The 22,076-nt window shown below is 34.1% G+C and overlaps 2 protein-coding genes across 2 annotated transcripts; both read left to right on the forward strand.

Annotated features, from left to right (window-relative positions):
* The first annotated feature begins 10,931 nt into the window (after positions 1–10,931).
* Positions 10,932–19,448, forward strand: LOC140021360 (uncharacterized). The gene is made up of 9 exons (XM_072072118.1): positions 10,932–11,095; positions 17,437–17,539; positions 17,646–17,750; positions 17,823–18,006; positions 18,101–18,342; positions 18,462–18,668; positions 18,761–18,853; positions 18,924–19,028; positions 19,110–19,448. Exons 2-9 carry the CDS (start codon positions 17,441–17,443, stop codon positions 19,446–19,448), a joined length of 1,374 nt encoding a protein of 457 aa, XP_071928219.1. The 5' UTR covers positions 10,932–11,095; positions 17,437–17,440.
* LOC140021359 (uncharacterized) lies at positions 13,493–17,182 on the forward strand. The gene is made up of 4 exons (XM_072072117.1): positions 13,493–15,744; positions 15,836–16,138; positions 16,239–16,326; positions 16,418–17,182. Exons 1-4 carry the CDS (start codon positions 13,493–13,495, stop codon positions 17,180–17,182), a joined length of 3,408 nt encoding a protein of 1,135 aa, XP_071928218.1.
* Positions 19,449–22,076: the final 2,628 nt, after the last annotated feature.

The following is a 22,076-nucleotide window of genomic DNA, read 5'->3' on the forward strand; positions in this document are numbered from 1 at the left end:
AACATGAAATTGAACAATTAAAGCATTTAAATGAAAGTAAACAACCTATATTTAAAAATTTAAAAACAAGTGGGGACTTAATTGAAAGAATTAAAGAAGTTTGAGGGGTTAAATTATTATTATTACAAATATTAAGGGTTTAAATTAAAATAAAATAAAATTAAGGACTCAAAACAAAGCCTACCACACCTAATGATAAAATTCACAAAAATAAATGAATACCCACTTGCTCCACTTGCTAAAATTAAACAACAAAAAGAATCACCTAAATATTTAATTCTTTTGCTAAAACCCAAATCAAAACTATAAATCTATCAAAATTATTAAACCTCAAATTTCATCCTAAAACTCATAAAAAAATCTGTCCAAAAATCACATTAAAGCATACCAAAGATAATTAACATTTTAAGGGACAAGAATTGATTGATTTTTTCAATTTTCTGGGCCATAGTAGCATTAGACAAAAAATGGAGCCAAAATACAATTTTCAAAAGTTCCCATGCAAGTAATCGCATCTTTCTTGTTCGAAAGCTTTCTTTTTCCCTGCAACCTTTCTGGGTTCATCCGAAACAAATTCCAAGCCAACAAGATTATGCAACTTATACTTTTTATTTCTAAAACTTAAATGCTCAAGATTCACAAACACAAAGGAGAGTATGAAGGAGATCAAACATGGCAAAGCAATGGAACAAAAATCATCAAACCCCAGCAAAGGTTCCGCAATTCGCACACAAGATGGGCTCTAATTTTTACCAAAAAGAAACTTTAAACCGGTACAAATAAAATCCATGAATACCTGGAAATGTTTGTGAGTTCTGACAGCGAGAAATGTTCCGTAGAATGCTGACTGGTTCGTGAGATGAAGTCAAGCAAATTTCGTCACAGTGGGGTGCAGCAAAAACGAACCCGTGACTTGGAGCTTCGATTTGGTTGTCATGGAGGGATTTTTGATGAACGATTTCCTCACAAAAGTTGCTTTCGGGTATCCATAGATGGTGTAGAAAAGCTATCTCTTTCAAAAACTAGAAATCAAGTCGGAAATTGATCTACAAGGAGGCTGATTGATCAGCCTGGTACCAGAAATTTTTCCAGCAAAAAAATTTTCCCTTCCTTCGCTGATTTCCTCTCACTTTTCTTTCCTTTGCCTTTTGTTTTCCTTTCTAATCTTCCCCAGGTTTCCCCCCTTTCTCCTCTCTTTCTCTGGTTTCCTTTCTTCCTCCCTTTCTCCCTTCCTTTCTTTCTCTCTCTCTCTTTTCCTTCGCTATCCCCAGAAACCCATTTCCTTTTTCCTGTTTTCCCCGAAGCTCTCCCTCTCTTTCCATCTTTCTTGTTTTTTGTCTTCTGATCTCCGCCACCCCCTCTCAATCCCTCCTCCCTCTCTCAGTTCTTTCTCTTCTTTGCTTCCTCCTTTCCCTTCAGCCGTTACCTCCTCTTGGGGTTTCTTTTTTCTTGCCCGCAGCTCCCTCTTCCTTTCTTGCTTGTTCCAGATTTTTCCCTCATCTTCCTACACCTGTCTTGCCACCTAACCCCTTGCATGTGTTGTGCAAAAAACCAAGACACATGTCTAATGCTCACCTAATACACTTAGCTACCATGCATGCCTTCCACCTATCTTGTTTTTCTTTTTTTTTTTTCTTTTTTTGTTTTTCAAAAAAAATTTAGGGTAAACAAAATATTAATTCCTAATTGAGATTGCCTTGCAAAAATTTTATTTTATTTGGAAGAAATTGAATTTGAAAAGACTAAAAATAATTTTTTCTGAGAATTTTCCCTTTTTCAGAAATTTAATGCAAAAACATTTTAAAAATGATGAACCTAATTCAATAACAATAGGTAATTATCATTTTGTGAATTTTGATTAACTAAAAATAAAATAAAAATAGAATTAAGAAGAATTGAAATTTTGGTGTCTACAGGTATAAAGAAAACAGTGAACTTTTCAAATATAGTGTTGCAATTTTGTACTTGAAACAAGAAAAAATAATGCTGGATAAGTGAATTAAGTGGAGTATAAAGATAAGTGGAAGAACTGGAAATTTAGATGTGATTATATTAAATGGCAATTAGCAAAAGTAGTAAATGTTAGTATTGTGAACAAAAATGTAATTAAAAATTAGATAAAAATTAGATTTTTGCATATGTGCATGTTGGAGCTGAAGTCCCTGCATATTGTTTAATCATAACTAATAGTATTTTGTTGTAATAAAAATTAAAACATATTATGTTAGTAAATAAATTTTTTATCCAAATAAAAGGAAAAAGAAAAGAATCGAAGAAAATTCGTGCCATGACACAAATGATGATTGTGACAAGTGTCAACTAATGAAATATTAGCCTCGTTTGGTAAATGATTTTTTTTTTGTGTTTGTCTAAAACTTTACTGTAGAAGTTGTAGGAAAAATTTTTGAAATATGTAAATTTTTTGGTATTTTGAAGTGTATAGTTTAAAAATTTTGAGAAGTTTTTTGAGATGACTGTAGTTAAAGTTGTTAAAAAACATGCAGAAGACAAACTTGGCCAAAAACTTGTTTGTTAAGCAAAGTCATTACTGGAGTTAAAAAAAATTTAGGTATTAACATGAGAATTAGTTAGGCAACAATTGAAAATTTTGCTTGAATATTTGGAATAAGGAGAAAGAATGAGAAGGACAAAAAAGTAAAAGAAAGTTAGTGGATTTGCTGAAGGATTGATATTCTATATTTTATATACTAACAACATACACACTGTCAGTTTTTTATAAATGACAACTATACAAAATTTATCTTTGGAATCGAACTTTTACACGTACGTCATAAATCCAACAGCAACGATGTATACATTGCCTGCGTATAGGATTTACTCTTCGCTTAACCACCTATGAATATTTTAGTTTCAATATGGATTTAGATTTAAATGAGTCATTCGAATCCATCAAATCAAAACTCGCTAAATAAATAAGTCTAAGTAGCAATGTATAAGCATAACAAATAATCCAAAATTGAATTTAGCTTGAAAAAAAATACACGTGACATGCATTTGGACTAGTATATCTACTTTCAATAAAGAAAATATTAAGCCTTTTTTGTACTATCTATACAATAGATAAAGTTAAAGATTAGGAGCATTATCATGTAGTGTTTACACACGCTTAATATTTTCTAAACTTTCATTTATACCTTTATTATTAAGAGTATTTAATTTTTCTTCAGATAAAAAATTATGATTTCAAGGGTAGTTGTGTCAATTAATTAATTACACTCCCTCCTATTTTAAAATATGAACTTAAATTATGTTAGTAATTGGCCAATTGAAATTAATTACCAAAAAAATCACCATATCATAAATATCCTTTACAAAAACTAATTTTCATGAATAATATTTTTACAAAAAACCATAATTTTGATTACTTGTGCACACCTAGAAAGTGTCTTACGCACTAATATGACATTAAGTACCAATTGTTCGTTGACTTTTTTTTTTCTTTACTAGCAATTGATCATTGATTCATTTTGCATACTCTCAAAACATTAAGGTTAAAAAAAATTACTCATAGTTTGAGGATTGCATCACATATTTCATGAATTTTCACAAAAATTTATCTACACAAATTTTACCATCAATCAAGTTTAGCATAAGTCAATTTATTTCATGTACTTAAAAGGCATTCAATAAGCTGGTCCCTTAAGGAATGAGTTTCAAAATTATTCATAGTGATGCTTATCATTTGATTAAGGTTAATTGGAATGAGTTAATAAATATCGTAGGCTCATTTTGTGATTGACTATTATTTTAATAAGGAATCAATATTTATTCACCAATGTAATCGATATTTTTAATTAAAAATAAAAAGTTAACAAATACTAGAAGAAATTAAGAGAGTAAAGAAAATTTAGAAAAAAAAGAGTAGGAAAAAGAAAAAAATGTCGACCTATTTCTATATTTTTAGTTATAAAACACTCTATGGTTTTCAACAAAAAAATCCATTACTATTAACTAATAAATAATACTTAGTGAATGTAGGTGCATTGTTATTATAATAGAATACTTAAGAAAGTTTACGTGACAATAAATAATTAGGTGTTTAAAAAGTGTTAAATCAAGATGAACTTGATATACTTTAAACTCTTTAGAGAAATAGATAGAAGACACACACTTCATGATAATGTGGAACAAATGGGATCTAACACTAGATTAAACTGAGTTAATGAATTTTGTACATGCTAAATAAAAATGTCGTCCGAGTTCCCAAAATGATAAAGATGCCACTTTAAAATAATTGAAAATGTTGCATTGGGTCAAGAAGATCTTATGGATGCTAGAACCGAAGACAGGAAAGTGGCATCTTTATTCCTTCTCTATAACAGGCTCTATTTTAGGGAAGTTCCAAAAAACAAAAACTGGTGGCCACCACCAAAGTATTAAATCTTGATGGGGTGGGAGGCAATTTGCCACAATTAAATGTGGCCTTACTTAAAAATCCAGGCGGGTGCGTAGTGCATCCGTTTGGCCCGGTGATGGTTCAGTCTCCTTCGGATTACCTTTGGACTTCTTCAGGTTTTTCCCCTCCCTCATAGTATAGGAAGCTATGGTATCGACCAAAAAAAAAAAAAAAAAGAAGACAGGCTCTATTTTAGGGAAGTTCCAAGAAACAAAACTGTGGGCCCCTTGTTCATTACCGTTTCTAGCCTGTCTGGGACTTCCTTTATTACAGAGAAATTGACATAAAGAGTGCTTTGCCCTAGCTACAATTTTCATTTTTGTCTATCATTTAGCCCACTTAGCTGTGTTGTCCTATTCCTGTTACTTCTTCCCACCGTGCAAAGATGACTTAGCTTTGCACCATAGAAGCAATTATTCGTTGGTGGAACAATTTTTTTTCTTTTTTCTTTTTGTATTTAAATGGCAAAAGAAAAAAAGTAACCTAGGGCTATTTCTCAAAATTAGCCTCTGTCACTGAAAACAAAGGTTAAAGGGATAAAAACATGTGAAGTTATCTTCTCTTTTCATTGTGTTTTATTTGTAGTAAATAAAGTCTAATGTGAAAGAATCCATTGCTTTCTTAGTGATTATCATTGAATAAAACACTTGGAATAGCTAAGGGCATTCTTAGTTCTACGTTGAACTGGTATAAGAGATGCAAGAAACTGGAAGCATAAAAATACTGCATACTGCTGTATTTCTTTCAGCATGCAGCATGTGTGAGAACCCAAAAATTATTTTATATTTTCTCTTATTTTTTAAAAAGTTAATTTATATTTTCTTTTATTTTACTTTATTAGCCTTAAATTTTATGGTGATTTTAAAGATTAAGGCAAGATTTTTCTCTTTTCCCTTTTATAATTTGGTGCATGTTAAGTTTTGTAGAGTATTATGATAGTTTGATTGATTAGTGAGGTGTGCGTATTATATTTGGTGGACGAGAATAGGTGTGGTGCTAGAGAAATTATGTAATTAGAATTATTGAGAGTGTATTAGAGGAATACAAGATAGATTGGTTATTGAGACGAAAGAGAGACAAAGAGATAGGAATGGAATCATGTTGTGCCAAGTGTCAACGCTTGAAACTTCCATTGAGCAAGACTTTTCTCTAGTCTTTCTCTTACATTTTAACAAAAAATTTCTTCATTTTTTCTTGCTCTTGGCCGAAATTAAGAGAGGGAAATAGGAGAGAAAAACTTCCACCGTTCATCTTGATTTCCTTGCTTGATTTGTGAAGAATCCAAAGGCCAACCTTAATCCACTCCAATAAACGTTGAGTTAAGCTTGGAGGTGAGCCTTTGATGGAGTTATTTGAGGAAGAGAACTCTTGAGTTGCTTGTCATTTTGGAATTTTGAGGTAAATTTTCTAGATAACATCTCTTTTTACTTGTCTCTTGAGATTTATGCAAGATATGTTATGATTGAAGTTAAAGGAAGCATGTTTATGGTAATTTATGGTTTTGCTAGGGTTTGGGGAAGTTGTTGCTAGGGTTTGGTCAATTTCCAGCTTTAATGTTCAATTTTCTAACTTTGAGATGAATTTTCAGCTTTCATAAGAGATGTTTTAGCTTTGATATGTGAATTTCAAGCTTGGTATGCAAATTTCCAGCTTTGAAAGGTAAAATTCCAGCCTTGATGTAGTTACTTGAAGCTTTACATATATATGGAGTTGTGATGGATTTTCTTGCCAAGAATATACGTCATAAGCCTCATGACATGTTAGTTATAAGATATAGTACATTTGCTATGGAATTAAGTAAGAAAGTTGGGAATTTTGATGGAAAATTTCTGTTATGGCTGGCCGAGAGGGAAAGAAGGAATTTCAGCTTTCTTTTCAAAAATTTTCTCAAGACATTTGTGAAAACCTTACTCTTCATATATATGTTGATTTTGAGCCAAAACAAAAAGGTATAAGAGGGGAAAAACCTAGTTTTCCAAACTATTTGCTTGCTAGAAATTTTCGTAGGAGGCTCAGCGCAGTTTTGAGAAATTTGCTATAACTTCGTATAGAAAAGTTAGAATTGAGTTTCATTTGTTGCTTTTGAAACTAGACTCATAGATCTTCCAACGATATAAAATCCAGGGTTTGGTTCAATTTTTATAAATACCAGCGAATTGGTAAAATTCTCTTAAAAATCATGACTGTTCTGTTTCTGCACTTATGATAGCAGTAAGTTTTAAACTGAAATTTGACTAATCTATGAGTTGAAATTCATGAAGGTGTCTTCTAAAGCTTGTGTGTAAGTTTTGTGATTTTTCGACCTACAGAACTCAAATTATACCTTTTCAAAGAATGTCGCTAAAGTTGGGAATTTTATCAAATGGATTGAGTAGGACTTGGAAAACTTTAGAAAACTTTTCTGGGTTTTAAACCTAACTTTCTTTGGTTAAATCCTATATATTTTGATTTGAAATACTTAGTGTGTTAACCTTAGCATGCATGAATATTTCACTTGATTTCAACTCAATAAGAACTTGATTTAAATAAGGAACCGTGGCCCTTTTGGTCTTCTAATATTAGGGTTAAACCTGTGGCTTCTGTGGTTGCTAAGTGAAGTTTCGAATCTCATATTTTCTCATCATCTCGACTTTAAGTGACTAGACTCTTGATGTATTACATGATCACAAGACTTAAAAGTGTCCAAGAGGACGAACCAAGGTTGAAGTGAAACGATTGTGATCAAGTGGTAAGTGTTCCTTGCATGTTTGTGCTTTAAATGACTAAGTGGAATGTTGTGTATGTTTGTTTGAGTGTTAAATGCTTTTCAATGATTGTTAAATGGATTTTCAATGGGCGAGTGTATACTTTATCGCACTTGACCTAAGTGAAAGTGGATTTTCAATGATCGACTAATTGAACATTACTTGTGCATGAATGTAAACCATCCGGCACTGTACTGTACCGCATTGGTTGAATTGGGCCCTTGCCCTTCGTCGCTAGCATATTCGAGCCAGAAGCGGATTCAATCGAGTAGGTTGATGACCTTGGGCCACTATTTTGGTATACTCAAGTATAACCATGAAATCTGGTGGAGTACTGGCCAGTGAATGAAATGACTGATTGAATGAAATGATCACTGTTAGAGTTTCATTTTCAATGTTTTCATATGTCGGAGATATAAGGGAGAAATGGTCAGAGACCGAATGACTAAATGAATGAATGACTCCAAGTAAGCACATATTCTTCTACTAAATGTGCTATTGTTATTTGAATGCTTCAAATGTTTTCCTTGGCTGGTTGTTGCTAAATGTAATATGTCCGTGATTTATTGCTTGAATGCTTGTTTGGAAACCTTACTGGGCTTTTAGCTCATTCTTTTAGTTTGTTTTCTTTACAAAAGTGGATGTTCGGAGCAAATAAGCCACTACAAGAAAATTGGTCATCAGTGACAACTTTTCTCTGTGACGAAACAAAGTTGTCACAAAAGAGGGCCCTTTATTGACGACTTTCTAACTTGTCACAAACCTCTAATGGTAGCCAACTCATTTGTAAATTCCCGCCAAGATTTAGCAAGAGGGCGGGAGTGTTTAGAACACACAATAGTGACGACATTAAGAACATCATCACTATTGCTTGGTCTATTTACCGACGACTTTTTGTTGTCGTCACTGATCACTAAAAAAAAATTATTAGTGACAACATTTTTTAGTGATGACAATAAGTCGTCACAAAATGGGCTTCTTTAGTCGCGACACCCAAATTTGTCATAATTGCATCAAAGCAACTAAATGTTTAGTGACGACCCGTTATTTTCGTCACAAACTACACTGCAAGAAATATGTTCATTAGTGACAACATTTTCTAGTGATGACAAAAGTCGTCAGAAAATGTGTTGTTTAGTGACGACAAAAAAAGTTGTCATAATTGCTCGAAGAAACTAAGTCTTCAGTGACGACCTTGAAAAACGTTGTCACTAAAATGATCTATATAGTGACAACTTCTAATATCGTCACTGTCACTGTAACTATTCAGATTAGTGACAAGAATTAATCGTCACTGTTTAAAGTACTTATTTCTAAGTCACTTTCATTAATTCTACTGTGCCACCCTAACTTTTGCGATTTAGCCCCAAATGTTGTAAAAAATTCCATTAATTCCATTATGATATCTTAACTTTTACAATTTAGCCCCATATGTAGTACACCGATTTCTTTAATTCTATTATTACTCCCTAACTTTTGTAATTTAGCCCCATATGTAATTCATCAATTTCATTAATTCTACTATGGTACTCTAACTTTTGCAATTTAACCCCCATATGTAATACACCAATTTTATTATTTGTATTATGGCACCCTAGCTTTTACAATTTAGTCCCTATTTTTTTATTAGGAAATTGTGAATGGTATCTTGATAAACTATGCATAAATATTTTATAATTTTCTCAAACTTAAGTAATAATTTGTTATAAACTCTAAAAATATATCTTTCATTACAATAGTTATAAGGCATGCAAGTCTTTTTATCAATGGAATAAGAAATTTATGCCAGCTGTATCCTTTGTACTACATGCCAAGTAGTATTAGCAAAGGAATAACAAAGTACTACAAAGTAATTAACAAAATAGCCTTCAGGAGTGTAGTTTATGGGCAAATAAGCATTATCTATTCAAAGTACCAACTTTTTATGGGCATTTTATATACTCTCAAACATATAATTTATGATAAATTTATAAATGTTTGTAAGTAAAATTTAAAAAGTGTTACACTGATTTCTTACAAAACGAAAATTGGCAGGTTATCTTTTCAACATAAATTAAATTTTTATTTAAAAAAAATGGCCCATAAAGTACCAACTCTTTGTGGGTTTCCTCCATTACATGAACAAATATTCTGCTCTTTATGGGCATTTCACTCTGAATCATTTAATTTATGTTAAATACATAAATGTTTGTAAGTAAAATTCAAAAAGTGTTGCACTAATATTTTTATGAAAGGGAAACTGGTAGGTTTTGTATTTAACATAAATGAAATATGTGAAAGCAAAAAAAAAAGAAATTACCCATAAATCTATGTCTTGCAAATCTATACTAGTAAAATAGTTTCAAACAAAATTAAACATTAAAATAAACTGTAATTTATACACATTAAAATATCTGTAATTTATACACATTTTACAACTACTACTTTGTGTTTTCTCTGTAATGAATTTTTTAACTATTGAGAACTTAAGTTTTGTCTTGCAAATCTATACTAGTACAATAGTTTTAAACAAAATTAAACATTAAAATAAATGTTTGAAAAAGAAGAAAAGTACATTTATCACTTGCAGTAATGTAACAAAATTTTCTCAACCATTATCAATATTTTCACAAAAGTATTAAAAACTAGCAATTGACAATATTAAAAACTAGCAATTTAATTAGTCACGACTTTTCTTGTCATTATAATCTTGAATAAATTAGTGATAACATTATGTCATCACTAAATTTTCTTTGATTTTGACTTAACAATAACGTCTTTTTAATAGCATTTGATTATTTTTAATGAAAGTCTGTTATAACCATAGAATTTGACTTTTGTTATTTTCAATTAATGATGTACTTTAGTGCTGTAATTATAAAAGTATATTTTCACTTATATGTAATTAACAAATTTTGCCACCTATATTGATGAAAATTTGTGTTTTTGTACTAAAAAATAAAGAATAATACTATAGCAATAAAATCTATGCTTCAAAGCAAATTAAAAATAAAAAAAAGCATGAGTTTTTTAAAATTTGATGATTTATTAACTATGACTTTATTTAATTGTGAGCCTCAATATTAATTTAGATTTTTTTTAAATTTGATGATTTATTAAAGTAGTCATAGTTACTTAAATATTAATTTAATTTTTTAAAAATTTGATGATTTATTAAACTAGTCATAGTTACTCAATAGGTTTTAACTGAAAAAAATTAATGAAAGTTTCTAGTTAGAACAACTATCTAAACTATTACAACTTGAGAAAGAATATATTTACTAGTTCTTTGAATTTAGCAAAAATTTTTCATCCATTATAATTTTTTGATAAATATGTTAAGAAGTAGTGATTAGAAATACATTAGTAAATTTAATTAAAATTTGAAGCTAAAAATTCACTTGTAATATTAATATCGGATCAACTGTTTGATGTCATAAAAAATTAACTATTTGAAGCAGATCCAAGGTGCATTTACCGCTTGTAATATTTCAACATAATTTTCTCATCCATTATGAATATTTTCACAAAAATATTTAAAAGTAGCAAGTAATATTATATTTGTAAAATATTAATTCAACTAAAATGTTGGAAACTAAAAAACGTTGATTGAAATTTTGGTACTGAACCAGGGGGAAATCTAAGGAATTGAAATTTCATTCAAAGGCAATATTTTGAGGAGAGGCGCGGAAACACTTAGAACACTTAGAACGAAATAGCCAACACTACCTGCAGTATCCTAAAGCCAACACTACCAGTATCACCGAACAAAACACACACTATCAGTATCCTAAAGCCAACAGCTAACACTTAGAACCAACCGTAGCACACTGCTCCTCGCCATCTCCTCGCCGAAACATCTCCTCGCCCGTCTCCTCGCCATCTCCTAATTGATCTTGGCTCGGAAATGATCAAATAGAAGACCACATTTAGCAGCAACTCTCTACCAAAAAAGGTATGCCGATTCTCTTTTTCCTCCCTAATTTTCCCCCAAATGTTTTGCCGTAATTTTTTTTTTGCAAAGTGGTCATATTGTTTTGCTCACATTATAGTGATTAATGGTTTTGTTTGAACCCCTGCAACAAGATGAAACCTTTTGGTTGTTGCAACTGTTTCCGGTACTTTTTTTTTTTTTTTAATCTTTTTTTGCCTTTCGGTCGCTGAGATAGCGTTTGATGTGATGCTGTGTTTGTTGTTTGATCCAAAGGTTTTAACTTTCTCCAATCTGGTAAGCCAAAGACTACATCTTTGGTCCTTATTTAAAGCAAAGTTGCTGTCACTCCCCCCCTGCCCGCGGTTAGAGTAGCTAGACAGAGACTTGCTCCTCTCGTCCACCTTGACTGTCTGAATCTCATAAAACAAACATTTGCCTTCCCAAAATAAGGGAAGATTTAGTTGGAATTTGACTGCTTCACTTTCTGCAGAAATGAAGAAAACAAAGGATTGATGGATGGTTTTAATTAATTTGGCTGGAGAACAGGTCATTGAAATCTTGACGAGTTGACTACTTGTTTTGGAAGTCTCTGTTTGGAATGTACGCTACGTTATGTTAGGCACAATCTTGATTTGACATCTATCCCTGAATCATAGTATTCCTACATGAAAGTGTAGACTGAGCGGCTTTGTACATTCTGATCCCTATAAATAGACTGGATCTTGGTTTTGGCACAAGTTTTGTAACGTGTCCCTCTGTTTTAGGGGTAACATGGAAATGTGTATAGTAGCAAAAGGATTTGTTGAATGGTATCCATTGGAATTTTATTGAAAACCTATTATATGGTATTCTTCCAGTGGATCTTTTTGGAAGCATACACTGGGGAATTTTTCTGGCCCTGAGTTAATTAGAATTTTTTTTCCTTCTTTTTTTTGGGGGGGGGAGGGTGTGGTGCGTGGGGTTTATCTGGTCAAGTGGTGTTCACAGTTAATACACTGAAGTTATACAGTGCAAGTTTTTATAGGAAAATTTAACTTGAGGTGGTTGGTAACTTTGTTTCGTCTTGAGTAGTTTTAGGGTTTATTGAATGGAAGGCTGTATGAAACTTAGTAGAAGTCCTGTAAATGGATGTTTTAGGTTGAGTATAGACCTTTTTGGAACTGGTTTCTGGGGACTTTTTCTGGCTCGAAGTAAGTACATGTGGAGAGTTTTGTCTGATTTCGAGATGATCATGCCCATTATGCAGAAAAGTATGTTCCTTGAGATGGTGGAATGTTTGGAAGAATGTTTGGAATGGACTTCTCTCCCTTTCCTGTATGAAGTTTCAAAAACAAAAGTTTGGGGCTTGTGGTCCAACACTCAACATAGTTAAATAACCCTATAATTGGATCTAGAAGCTTATCTAGCCTCATTAGCCCCGTAGTAGAAGGGCAAAACAAGAGCGATTGAAAAGGGCTTCACCAAAAAGATCCCTGATCTGATTTGTTTCACGAGAAACATGCTGAAAATAGAGGTTTTGAATTTGTATAAGCCTTGTAACATCTTGAAGAGAAGGCATAATTACTATAGGTCCCCAATTTTGTATTTTTTAAAGGCCAGATGGGACCTGAAAATCCATCTGAACCAAGACTTTGTGTAAAGCCAACTGGGAAATAAGTTATTATACTTTCCAGTTAGGCCAAGGCTACTGCTTGGCCTTGACCCAAAAAATGGCAGCAACGTTGCCCTTATCATCCTTTACAGCTCCTTCATGCCTAGCTAACCACACCACACATTAAACTTGATCATCTGTTTATATAAACACAAAGGTTAGACTTTTCAAATGCCTCGATTACCAATCTGGTAAGCCAAAGTTTCTGGAATGGTTTGAATTTCCTTTTTGGTTGGTTTGTTGTTTGATAATAATCTCATATATGAGTATGCTACGATTTAAAACAGCAATCAGTAAGCCTGCTACCTTCTGTTGTGCCAGTGTTCGTTCACTTGTTTAAGTAACTGTTTTCTTACGTTTCTGTGGAGTTTTGCTTTAGAGCCCGTTTGAGAGATTTTGACTTGCTTTACCATGAAACAAGACTTTCACTGCTGTTTTCCTTTTCATAATGCCGACCAAGTGTGAGTGTTAACTTGTTAAGTGAACTCCCATAGGTAAATTCAGAACTGGTGGAGCCATTTTGAATGAATTAGAATTTGCAAACTTTCACTTTGTTAGCTCTTATCCTCTTGTATGTACAATATGGCATTTTGATTATGAGTTTACGAAAGTTAATGTCGGTTTGGCTGCTGAATCTGTTTGGGTTTGAGCTGCAATTGTTGCAGCAGAAAGAGGTTGCTTTGTGGGAGCAAAGAAAGCTTCGGTCTGCCGGAGTCCAGAAACCTTTTTTTTTTTTGTGTTAGGATCAACAGTGCTTGTGAAAAAACATGGATAGGAGTTGGATGACAATTAAAGATTACTTGCATCCTAGATATTTGGCAGGAGTGAAAGAATTCGTTGAATTTGCTTATTTAGGCAAGGATCCCACATATAAGCTCCCTTGTCCATGTAAAGGGTGCAACAACTTTGAGGATCAAACTATGGAGGTCATGAAAAGTCATTTGTGTGGGGGAATTGTTGAGAGCTATACTAGGTGGGTATATCATGGTGAAAGGTTTGAAGATTCTGATGAGGATGAAAATGATAACATAGTTTTAGATGAAGAAAACAGTGAGTCAGATGATATTCAAGAACTGTTAAATGACGTTGGTACTGCAAACTTTGGCGAGAATTGGAGAAATTCGGGGGAACATAATAGGGATATACCAAATAAGCAAGAGGGGGAAGCAAGTAAGTTTCTTAGATTATTATCTGAAGCTGAAAAAAGTCTCTACCCGGGTTGTGATAAGTACTCAAAACTTTCCTTTGTTGTCCATATCCTTCATTTGAAAACTATGAATCGGTGGACTTGCAAATCCATCGATATGCTACTGAAATTCCTCATTCAAGTCTTCCCCATGGCATCAATTCCTAGCTCATACTATGATGCAAAAATTTTAATTCGTGAGCTAGGACTCAAGTGTGAAAAAATACATGCATGTGAAAATGATTGTGCACTTTATTGGAAAGAAAATGAAAGCCTCGATCACTGCCCAAATGAAAAATGTAAAGCACCTCGTTATAAATCCCCGGGTTCTAAAATTCCTAGAAAAGTGCTTCGCTATTTCCCCTTAAAATCAAGGTTGCAAAGACTATTCATAAACAAGGAGATAGCTCAAGATATGAGGTGGCATAAAGAGAGACGCGTTCCCAAGGAAAACACAATGACACACCCTGCTGACTCAATAGCTTGGAAGGAGTTTGATAACAGTCACCCATCTTTTGCCGAAGATCCTCGTAATGTTAGGTTGGGGCTTTCAACTGATGGTTTCAATCCCTATGGAAACATGAATAATGCATATAGTATATGGCCTGTAATCCTTGTTCCTTACAATCTACCACCTTGGAAATGCTTAAAGGACCCTTTTTTCCTGTTATCAATGATTATTCCAGGTCCTAAGTGCATAGGAAATGATATGGATATATTTTTTAGGCCTCTAATTGATGAGTTGAAAGAGTTTTTTGACACTGGCTTTGAGACTTATGATGCAGCCGTGGGAGAAAAATTTATGTTACGGGCTGCTCTATTGTGGACTATAAGTGATTTTCCAGCATATGCATATTTGTCAGGGTGGAGTACGAAAGGTTATAAGGCCTGCCCTATTTGTTTAGATGATACAACCAGTGTATATCTGAGAAATGGATTAAAATGTTGCTATATGGGGCACCGGCGATTTTTGCCAGCGGACCATAAATGGCGCAGAGAAAGAAAGTCATTTGATGGCAAGAGTGATCTTAGACAGCCTGTTAGAACTTTATCCGGTGAAGAAATCTTTGAACAACTTCAAGAGTTTGATCAAATGGTGTTTGGTAAGGCACCTGAATTGCTTAAAGAGAAGAAAAGAAAACGCATGCAAAATCAGTCAAATTGGTTGAAGAAAAGCATTTTTTTTGAGCTGCCATATTGGAGTACTAACAAAATTAGACACAACTTGGACATTATGCATATCGTGAAGAATGTGTGTGAAATTTTGTTGGCTACAGTGATGGGTACGGGACACAAAAATAGGGACACTTGGCAAGCTAGAGAGGATTTGAAGGAAATGAGATTGAGGGAAGAATTGCATCTTCAAACTCAAGGGGATTCAAGGGTGATGCCCGCTGCATGCTACACTCTTTCACGCAGCGAAAAACAAAAACTATGCCAGTTTTTGAGCTCACTCAAGTTCCCCGATGGATTTGCCTCAAACATATCTCATTGTGTTAAGCCAAAAGAGTGCCAAATTTCAGGGATGAAGAGTCATGATTATCATGTATTCTTGCAACGTCTACTTCCATTAGCAATTAGAGGCATGCTGCCAAAGGATGTTTCCCAAACTTTGGTAGAACTAAGCAATTTTTTTAGGAAAATTTGTTCCAGGACTCTTTATGTAGATGAGTTAGATGCACAGGAGAAAAACATTGTTGTAATACTCTGCAAACTTGAAAAAATTTTCCCTCCAAATTTCTTCGATGTAATGGTCCATTTAATGGTCCATTTACCTGCTGAAGCAAAACTTGCTGGCCCAGCACAATACCGGTGGATGTTCCCATTTGAGAGGTAGTGTAAAGGCTATTTTAAGACTGAATCTTCTTTTGCTTCATAGGGTCGTACTGCTGTGACATCTTATGGCTGCATTTTTGTGACACAGAAAAATGGGTCAATACAAAGGTTATGTGCACAACAGAGCTCGACCGGAAGGATGCATTGTTGAGCGTTACTTGGATGATGAATGTCTAACATTCATTTCTAGGTACTTGCACAATGTTCCTACAATATTTAATGAACCAGAAAGAAACACCGAACGCTTTGAGGCTGCTGGAAAGTTGTCTATTTTTTCTGGAATGGCTCGGCCTTTTGGGGCAGCAACATTTTGTTGCTTAAGTGAATCAGAGTTGATGAAAATACATTTATTCATCTTGAAAAATTGTGAAGAAATTGATGATTACATAAGGTAATAAATTTATTACCTTATGTATATGAGAAGTGTTATATGTTTAGTCAATTATAGCACTAACCGTAGCACATAGATAACTAATAATACTATTGTATAGGATGCACAAAGAATTGCTTCAGCAGCAAAATGTGTCGAATGTAGAGCAGATGCACGATTTAGAGTTTCCAAAGTGGTTTGAAGATCGTGTAAGTATGGAACAAACTACTAGAAAACTTGTGGTATTTATATAGTTGTTAATTTGTTCAGTCATTCTAATTTCTTATTTGGGTTATATAGGTCACTTACATGCATACACAAGGCAGATGCTGTGATGAATTGTTGTCTTTGGCCAAAGGACTGGATTTTAGAGTGATCAAATATCCTGGTTGTAATGTCAATGGGTTTAGATTTCATACCAAAACACGTGAGGTAGACAGAAAAACCCAGAATAGTGGCATTATGGTGAAGGGTGAGCATGCTGATGTAGAAATAAACTTCTATGGTGCTATTACAGATATCTTAGAGGTTGAATACTCCTTCAGTCAAAGCCGAGTAGTTCTGTTCAAGTGTGATTGGTGGGACTTGAAAAATAGCTCATGTCTTAAAATAGACAAACAGAGTAATCTAAGCAGCGTCAATTTGTCAAAAAAATGGTATATAGACCAGCCATTTGTATTCGCTTCCCAAGCCGAACAGGTCTTTTACGTAAAGGATATGAGGCTTGGAGGTGATTGGCATGTTGTCGAGTCAGTCTGTCCACGTTCATCATATGCTGTTCTTGAAAAGGATGAGGATAAATCATGTGAAGAAGAGGTTTACCAAGAAGATTATCTTGAAGACCTAATTGGGGTTCAAGAGAATGTCGATTTGTCTAACTTGAAAAGAGGTGATATGCTAGCTGATGAAGCTGTAGAAACTGGCATCCTAAATTCTGATTCTTCAGCTAAACATGCCAGGAAAATGGATGATTTTTTTGTTGATGATGATGAGATTCAGCAATTGAGCTCGAGTGAAGATGAAAGTGAAAAATTTGTAGAAAGTGATGACTATGAGTCTGACTAAACGATGTTGTAAATAACATTTTCAGTTTCTATTTATAGTTACCATGTAACTTTTGGTTCAAATCAAGTGTATTTCTTATCTTGAATTATTTTTAGTCACTCTTATCTTCTAATTTGCAATATCTATTGTAAAATACAAGGCATATTAATTAAGTTCCTCCTTCGGGTGAGCATGCTGGTAATTGTACCTTGTCCTGGCTTTTTAGACATATTTAGTCTAAATGCATGGCTGATTGATATCTTTTTATCATGTAGTTACATGGCTGGGCCAGGGAAGAAAGGAAAATGTCCTATGCGACCAACTCGAGGTGCTGAAATACCTAATGCAGCAGAAGCTAGAGAAAAAATAGGTGAACAGGTGATGAAAATTGACTTTGCTATGTACTTGTACCTTCACTTCTTTATACCATTGGTTTTAAACAATTAAGCATCTGCCCTGCTGTGTATTTCTTACTTCACTATAGCAAGTTGGTGGCCCAAAAGGTAGTCTGGCTAGCAATGCCAATAATGGTGCTGAATTCAGCCTATCTAGAAAGTCAGTTCAAATTCGCCTATTTGATGAGACTGAGGTTAGTTCTTACTTTTGGTAGTTGGCAATATTTCAAAAATACATTTCTAATGTGTAGATGGCTGGATTTTAGGATCCTACTACCTCAAATGGTCGCAAAACTGCTACAGGATCATCAAGACATGAGTTGACAACTCCTACATCTATTGAGCAGCAAAATACTACTCCTACTTCAGTACAAGTCGGATCTAACCAGTCCATTGGTTGTGGAAGTGACCGGAATAATGAGAGCGATGATGTTCAACAGAATGATACCGGTATATGAGATTTACTTGTAATTTATATTACACAGCTAATTTCATTTCAGATTTTTCCACTCACATTCATAACTGTGTACTATGTTTTGGGTAGGTGGTATCAATGTAACTAGGAAAAGAGGATATACTCGCAATATTGCACTGTCCAAGGAAAAGAAGGCCGGCAAAAAGGTAAAAGTCCAGGTCTCTGAAGTTAGTGGAAGAGTAATTGGAGAAGGGGCACAACAGTACATCTCAGAGGCAAGTTGTGTCATTCGTAAATATGGCAAATGGAAAGCAGAAAAATGGTCCAAACTCCAAGAATCTGATAGAGAAGGAATGCTAAAACTTGTTAATGTAAGTGAAATTGTTTTGAAGGCTTGTTTTTCTTCTTGACTTGGTAACAACTAGTTCTGCAACAGGTCATTTATGCACTTTTTCTGACATTTACAATAAATTTTTCACTCATATTTCAGAATAGTTTTGCTTATGATGAAGGAGAACATGTTAAGCCAGCACTTCTTAAGCAGTTAAATACACAGTACAGAAGTCGACGATACAATTTTCACAAGATTTTCAAGAAATTTAGTACAAAAGAGGAAGCACTTGCAAATCGTCCACAATATGTTGAAGAATCTGATTGGATTTACCTTTGTGACTATTTCTGTAGTCTAAATTTTATGGTATAGAGGCCGACTTTTGATCATTTACTATTGTTCTTTCTCATATTTTTTGTGTGTTAAATTTTGATCACGGCTGAACTTGATAAGTGCAGAAGATAAGTGAGAGGAACAAGATCAATAGATCAAAGCAAAAAACTGCTCATACAGCTGGAACAAAATCCTTTCTTCGTCATAAAGCTTACCGGGTATTTGATTATCTTGAAGACATGTCTTTTGGATTGTTTAGGCAGGTTATTTAACTTCTTATTGTAACAGGAAGCACAAGAAGGGAGGGAAGTTGGACCAATAGAACTTTATGACATCACCCATTACAGCAAGAAGAAGAATGCAATGGTTGACGAAACATCTGCTATGAACTTAGTAAGAAAAATGGAATTGGTACTCTAATATTGTTGTACAACTCTTATGAAAGTCTAACTTCAGAATTTACCTTTGTGACAGAGCGTGATGAAGGAGAAAAAGTTGGAATCTGAATCCAGTGGTGCAAATAGGACTGAAGAAGACATTTCCATTGAAGTAACTGGACGTGTAACTGGATACGTACATGGCCGTGGTCCCTCCAAAGCTGGAATAATTGCCCAAAAGCTTGCAGAGATAGATGATTTCAAGAAAAGAGCAGAACAAACGGAGAAGCGCTCAGCTGAGTTGGAAATAACAGTCCAATCTCAACAACAACTTATGGAGAAGCTTGTGAACCAGCAAAGTGAAATGCAGAACCAACAAAGTGAAATGCAAGATCTCCTTAAATCTTTGAAAGCACAGCTGCAAGCCAACAAGTAAGACGATGAAGGCACATCTGAACGAACTGATTGGTAAGCAATTTTCAACTATATATACTTGTCTAAATAGATATAATGGCTGCTATGGTTTAAAGTTAACATAAGTTATTGCAAATTAGTTATTGGTAGGCGACAATATTAACTTGTAATATCAAGACTGAGGAGGGACATTTAAGAATTACTTCTGTCAACACAAGGTTCTAATCAGATGGTGTTTTGATCCTGGGAGTACATTTGTGGCTTTATCATAGCTTTGTTATCATGAAACAATAACATTACACAAAAAAAAAGCTTCAATAGTGTTTCTGTTTCATGATATTAATTTGAGGAGCACAGAAGGGCTAAAGAATAGAAAAGATTATTATTGTCATTTGGCCAATGAGTTAGCTAAAAACTTTTCATGGCCAATGAGTTAGCTAAAAACTTTTGACGGAACAAGATATACAGTCCCAAGTGTTAAGTGAACAATTTAATCAATCTCCGACTTGTGTTGGGATGGGAGAATACTGCATTTGATTACGTGAACATTTTATCAATCGCTGACTTGTATTGTAAGATTACTGATTTGATTACGTGACTATTCTAAAAGGAATATTCCTCTTGTATAGCAGAGTGGTAGTATAGTAGTGATGGACGAACAAAACAGAAGATTTATTCATCTTTGACAGTATTTTGACAGATTAAAGAAACATTGCTGATGCCAAAATTGGTCTTCATTTGTGACAAACCTCCTCTTTACAACCGTTAACAGTCCTTGTTCTTTGGTAGTCAACCAAGGCATCTTGTGTAGTAGATAAGGCCTGCAATTATCACAGTTCCCAGTTTTTCCCTGTTTCCATCCATTGCAGCAAAAACATTTCATTTCTTGACATCCAGGCAAAATTTGCAGAAACAAGATTTTTCTACCCCACCGATGTCTTCAGCAATCATATTCGGATCATCAATCCAATCCACCAACTCTTTCCTCCTACACACACTCCTGTGCACTAATTTTTTTTTCCACAGACCATCAATCCATTTACAATCCTCCAGATGGCATGCAGGGTGGAATCCGATTCAGCTCTACAGACTTCAGTTCTAAAGATTGCTTTTTCTTCATTGGGGTAAACAGTTTTGTTATGTCTTACCAGTCATGAGAAGAACTGCCACCTACCTACCTAGTCCTCCTTGCTCACCTGTTACACATACTCTCCCCTTCTCCATCTTCTCCCCTTCCATTAATTTGTGTCCGTCTAGCCTTTAATACCAGTATAGTACTGTTTGGTCTCTCTGCAGTAGATTGTCAGTTTCAACTTGAAGAATTAATGTATTTCTAGTATAGTATTTCACTTGAAGAATACCAGTATAGTACATGCGAAATGTATTTCCTTCAAGTAGTTAAAGGGAATCTTCCTTGTTAGTTAGACTGTTGTGCTGAGTCAACAATCAAGTAGTTATTTTGTTATTCTTGAGCTGTATAAGAATGCAGAAATCTGGATTGGGCAACATGGAAAAATCATTTTGAATAATATCTCTCTTTCTTCTTCCTCAAGTCTAGTTTCTCTCCCCCTTATCACTCTATTTCTGCTGCAATTGCTGCATTCATTACGGTGGTATCAGATTAATGAATGCTTGTTACTTTTGTTGTTTATTTAGCAATTAGAGACTGTTTTGCTTTTGTCACCTGATAATTTTACTAATAACTTTACTACTTTATTACAGATATATTGCTCATTTTGGAGGTTTCGAAGAAGATTAGCAGTACGGCTTACATGTCGGCTCAAAAACTGTGGTTATAGTGCTGTCTTAAGTTTAGAAAATGTTTCAGAAGCGCAGGAAATGTTTTGGGACTTGGAATATGTTTTTTAGTGCAGCCTTAACTTATATTAGTATTTGTTCTACTCAAACTTATGAAACTATTTGTACTATGATGTTGCACTTATTTATGACATTTGAATATTTAATATATTATTTTGGCATATTCTATTGTAACGGGTGCCTACATTTGTTATTTATTAAACATTGCTGATATTTTCATTTTTTAGATATTATTGTAGTAGGAAAGTCATGTGTAAGGTGTTGTAAATGAGTAGTATTTTTCTAGGCAGGATGTCTTTATTGACAATTGTTATTGTCACTCAATCAAAACTGTCTATTGATAAGGGAATGTTGCCACAGTTGATCAAGGGTTTATTGACAACAAAGTCGTCACTAATTCCCCTATCCCCTCAATACCGTGGCTTCATGCATCACTTGCATCACTGACAAGAGAAGGTGTTGTCACTAGATTTACAGCTTTTACTGATGACATATGTTGTCATAAAAAGTTTCATTCAGTGACGACTCTAAGGGTGCCACAGTTGATCAGGGGTTTATTGACAACAAAGTCGTCACTAATTCCCCTATCCCCTCACTATCGTGGCTTCATGCATCACTTGCATCACTGACAAGAGAAGGTGTTGTCACTATATTTATAACTTTTACTGATGACATATGTTGTCATAAAAGGTTTCCTTCAGTGACGATCCTAGGGTCGTCACTGTATACTTTCATCTTTTACTGACGACATAGATTGTCATAAAAAAGGTTCTATTTACTGACGACTTTAAAGTCGTCACTGTATACTTTTACCGACGGAGATTCAGTGACG

Source organism: Coffea arabica, chromosome 11e (genome assembly GCF_036785885.1).
Source record: "Coffea arabica cultivar ET-39 chromosome 11e, Coffea Arabica ET-39 HiFi, whole genome shotgun sequence".
Lineage (NCBI taxonomy): Eukaryota > Viridiplantae > Streptophyta > Magnoliopsida > Gentianales > Rubiaceae > Coffea > Coffea arabica.

Bases quoted from the DNA above. Each gene is read 5' to 3' on its own strand.
- LOC140021359 (XM_072072117.1), top strand. From the start codon at position 13,493: ATGGATAGGAGTTGGATGACAATTAAAGATTACTTGCATCCTAGATAT. The intron at 15,745-15,835 runs GTAGTGTAAAGG...TTTGTGACACAG, and splicing joins TGGATGTTCCCATTTGAGAG to AAAAATGGGTCAATACAAAG. The intron at 16,139-16,238 runs GTAATAAATTTA...ACTATTGTATAG, and splicing joins GAAATTGATGATTACATAAG to GATGCACAAAGAATTGCTTC.
- LOC140021360 (XM_072072118.1), top strand. From the start codon at position 17,441: ATGGCTGGGCCAGGGAAGAAAGGAAAATGTCCTATGCGACCAACTCGA. The intron at 17,540-17,645 runs GTGATGAAAATT...ACTTCACTATAG, and splicing joins GAGAAAAAATAGGTGAACAG to CAAGTTGGTGGCCCAAAAGG. The intron at 18,854-18,923 runs GTATTTGATTAT...TTATTGTAACAG, and splicing joins TTCGTCATAAAGCTTACCGG to GAAGCACAAGAAGGGAGGGA.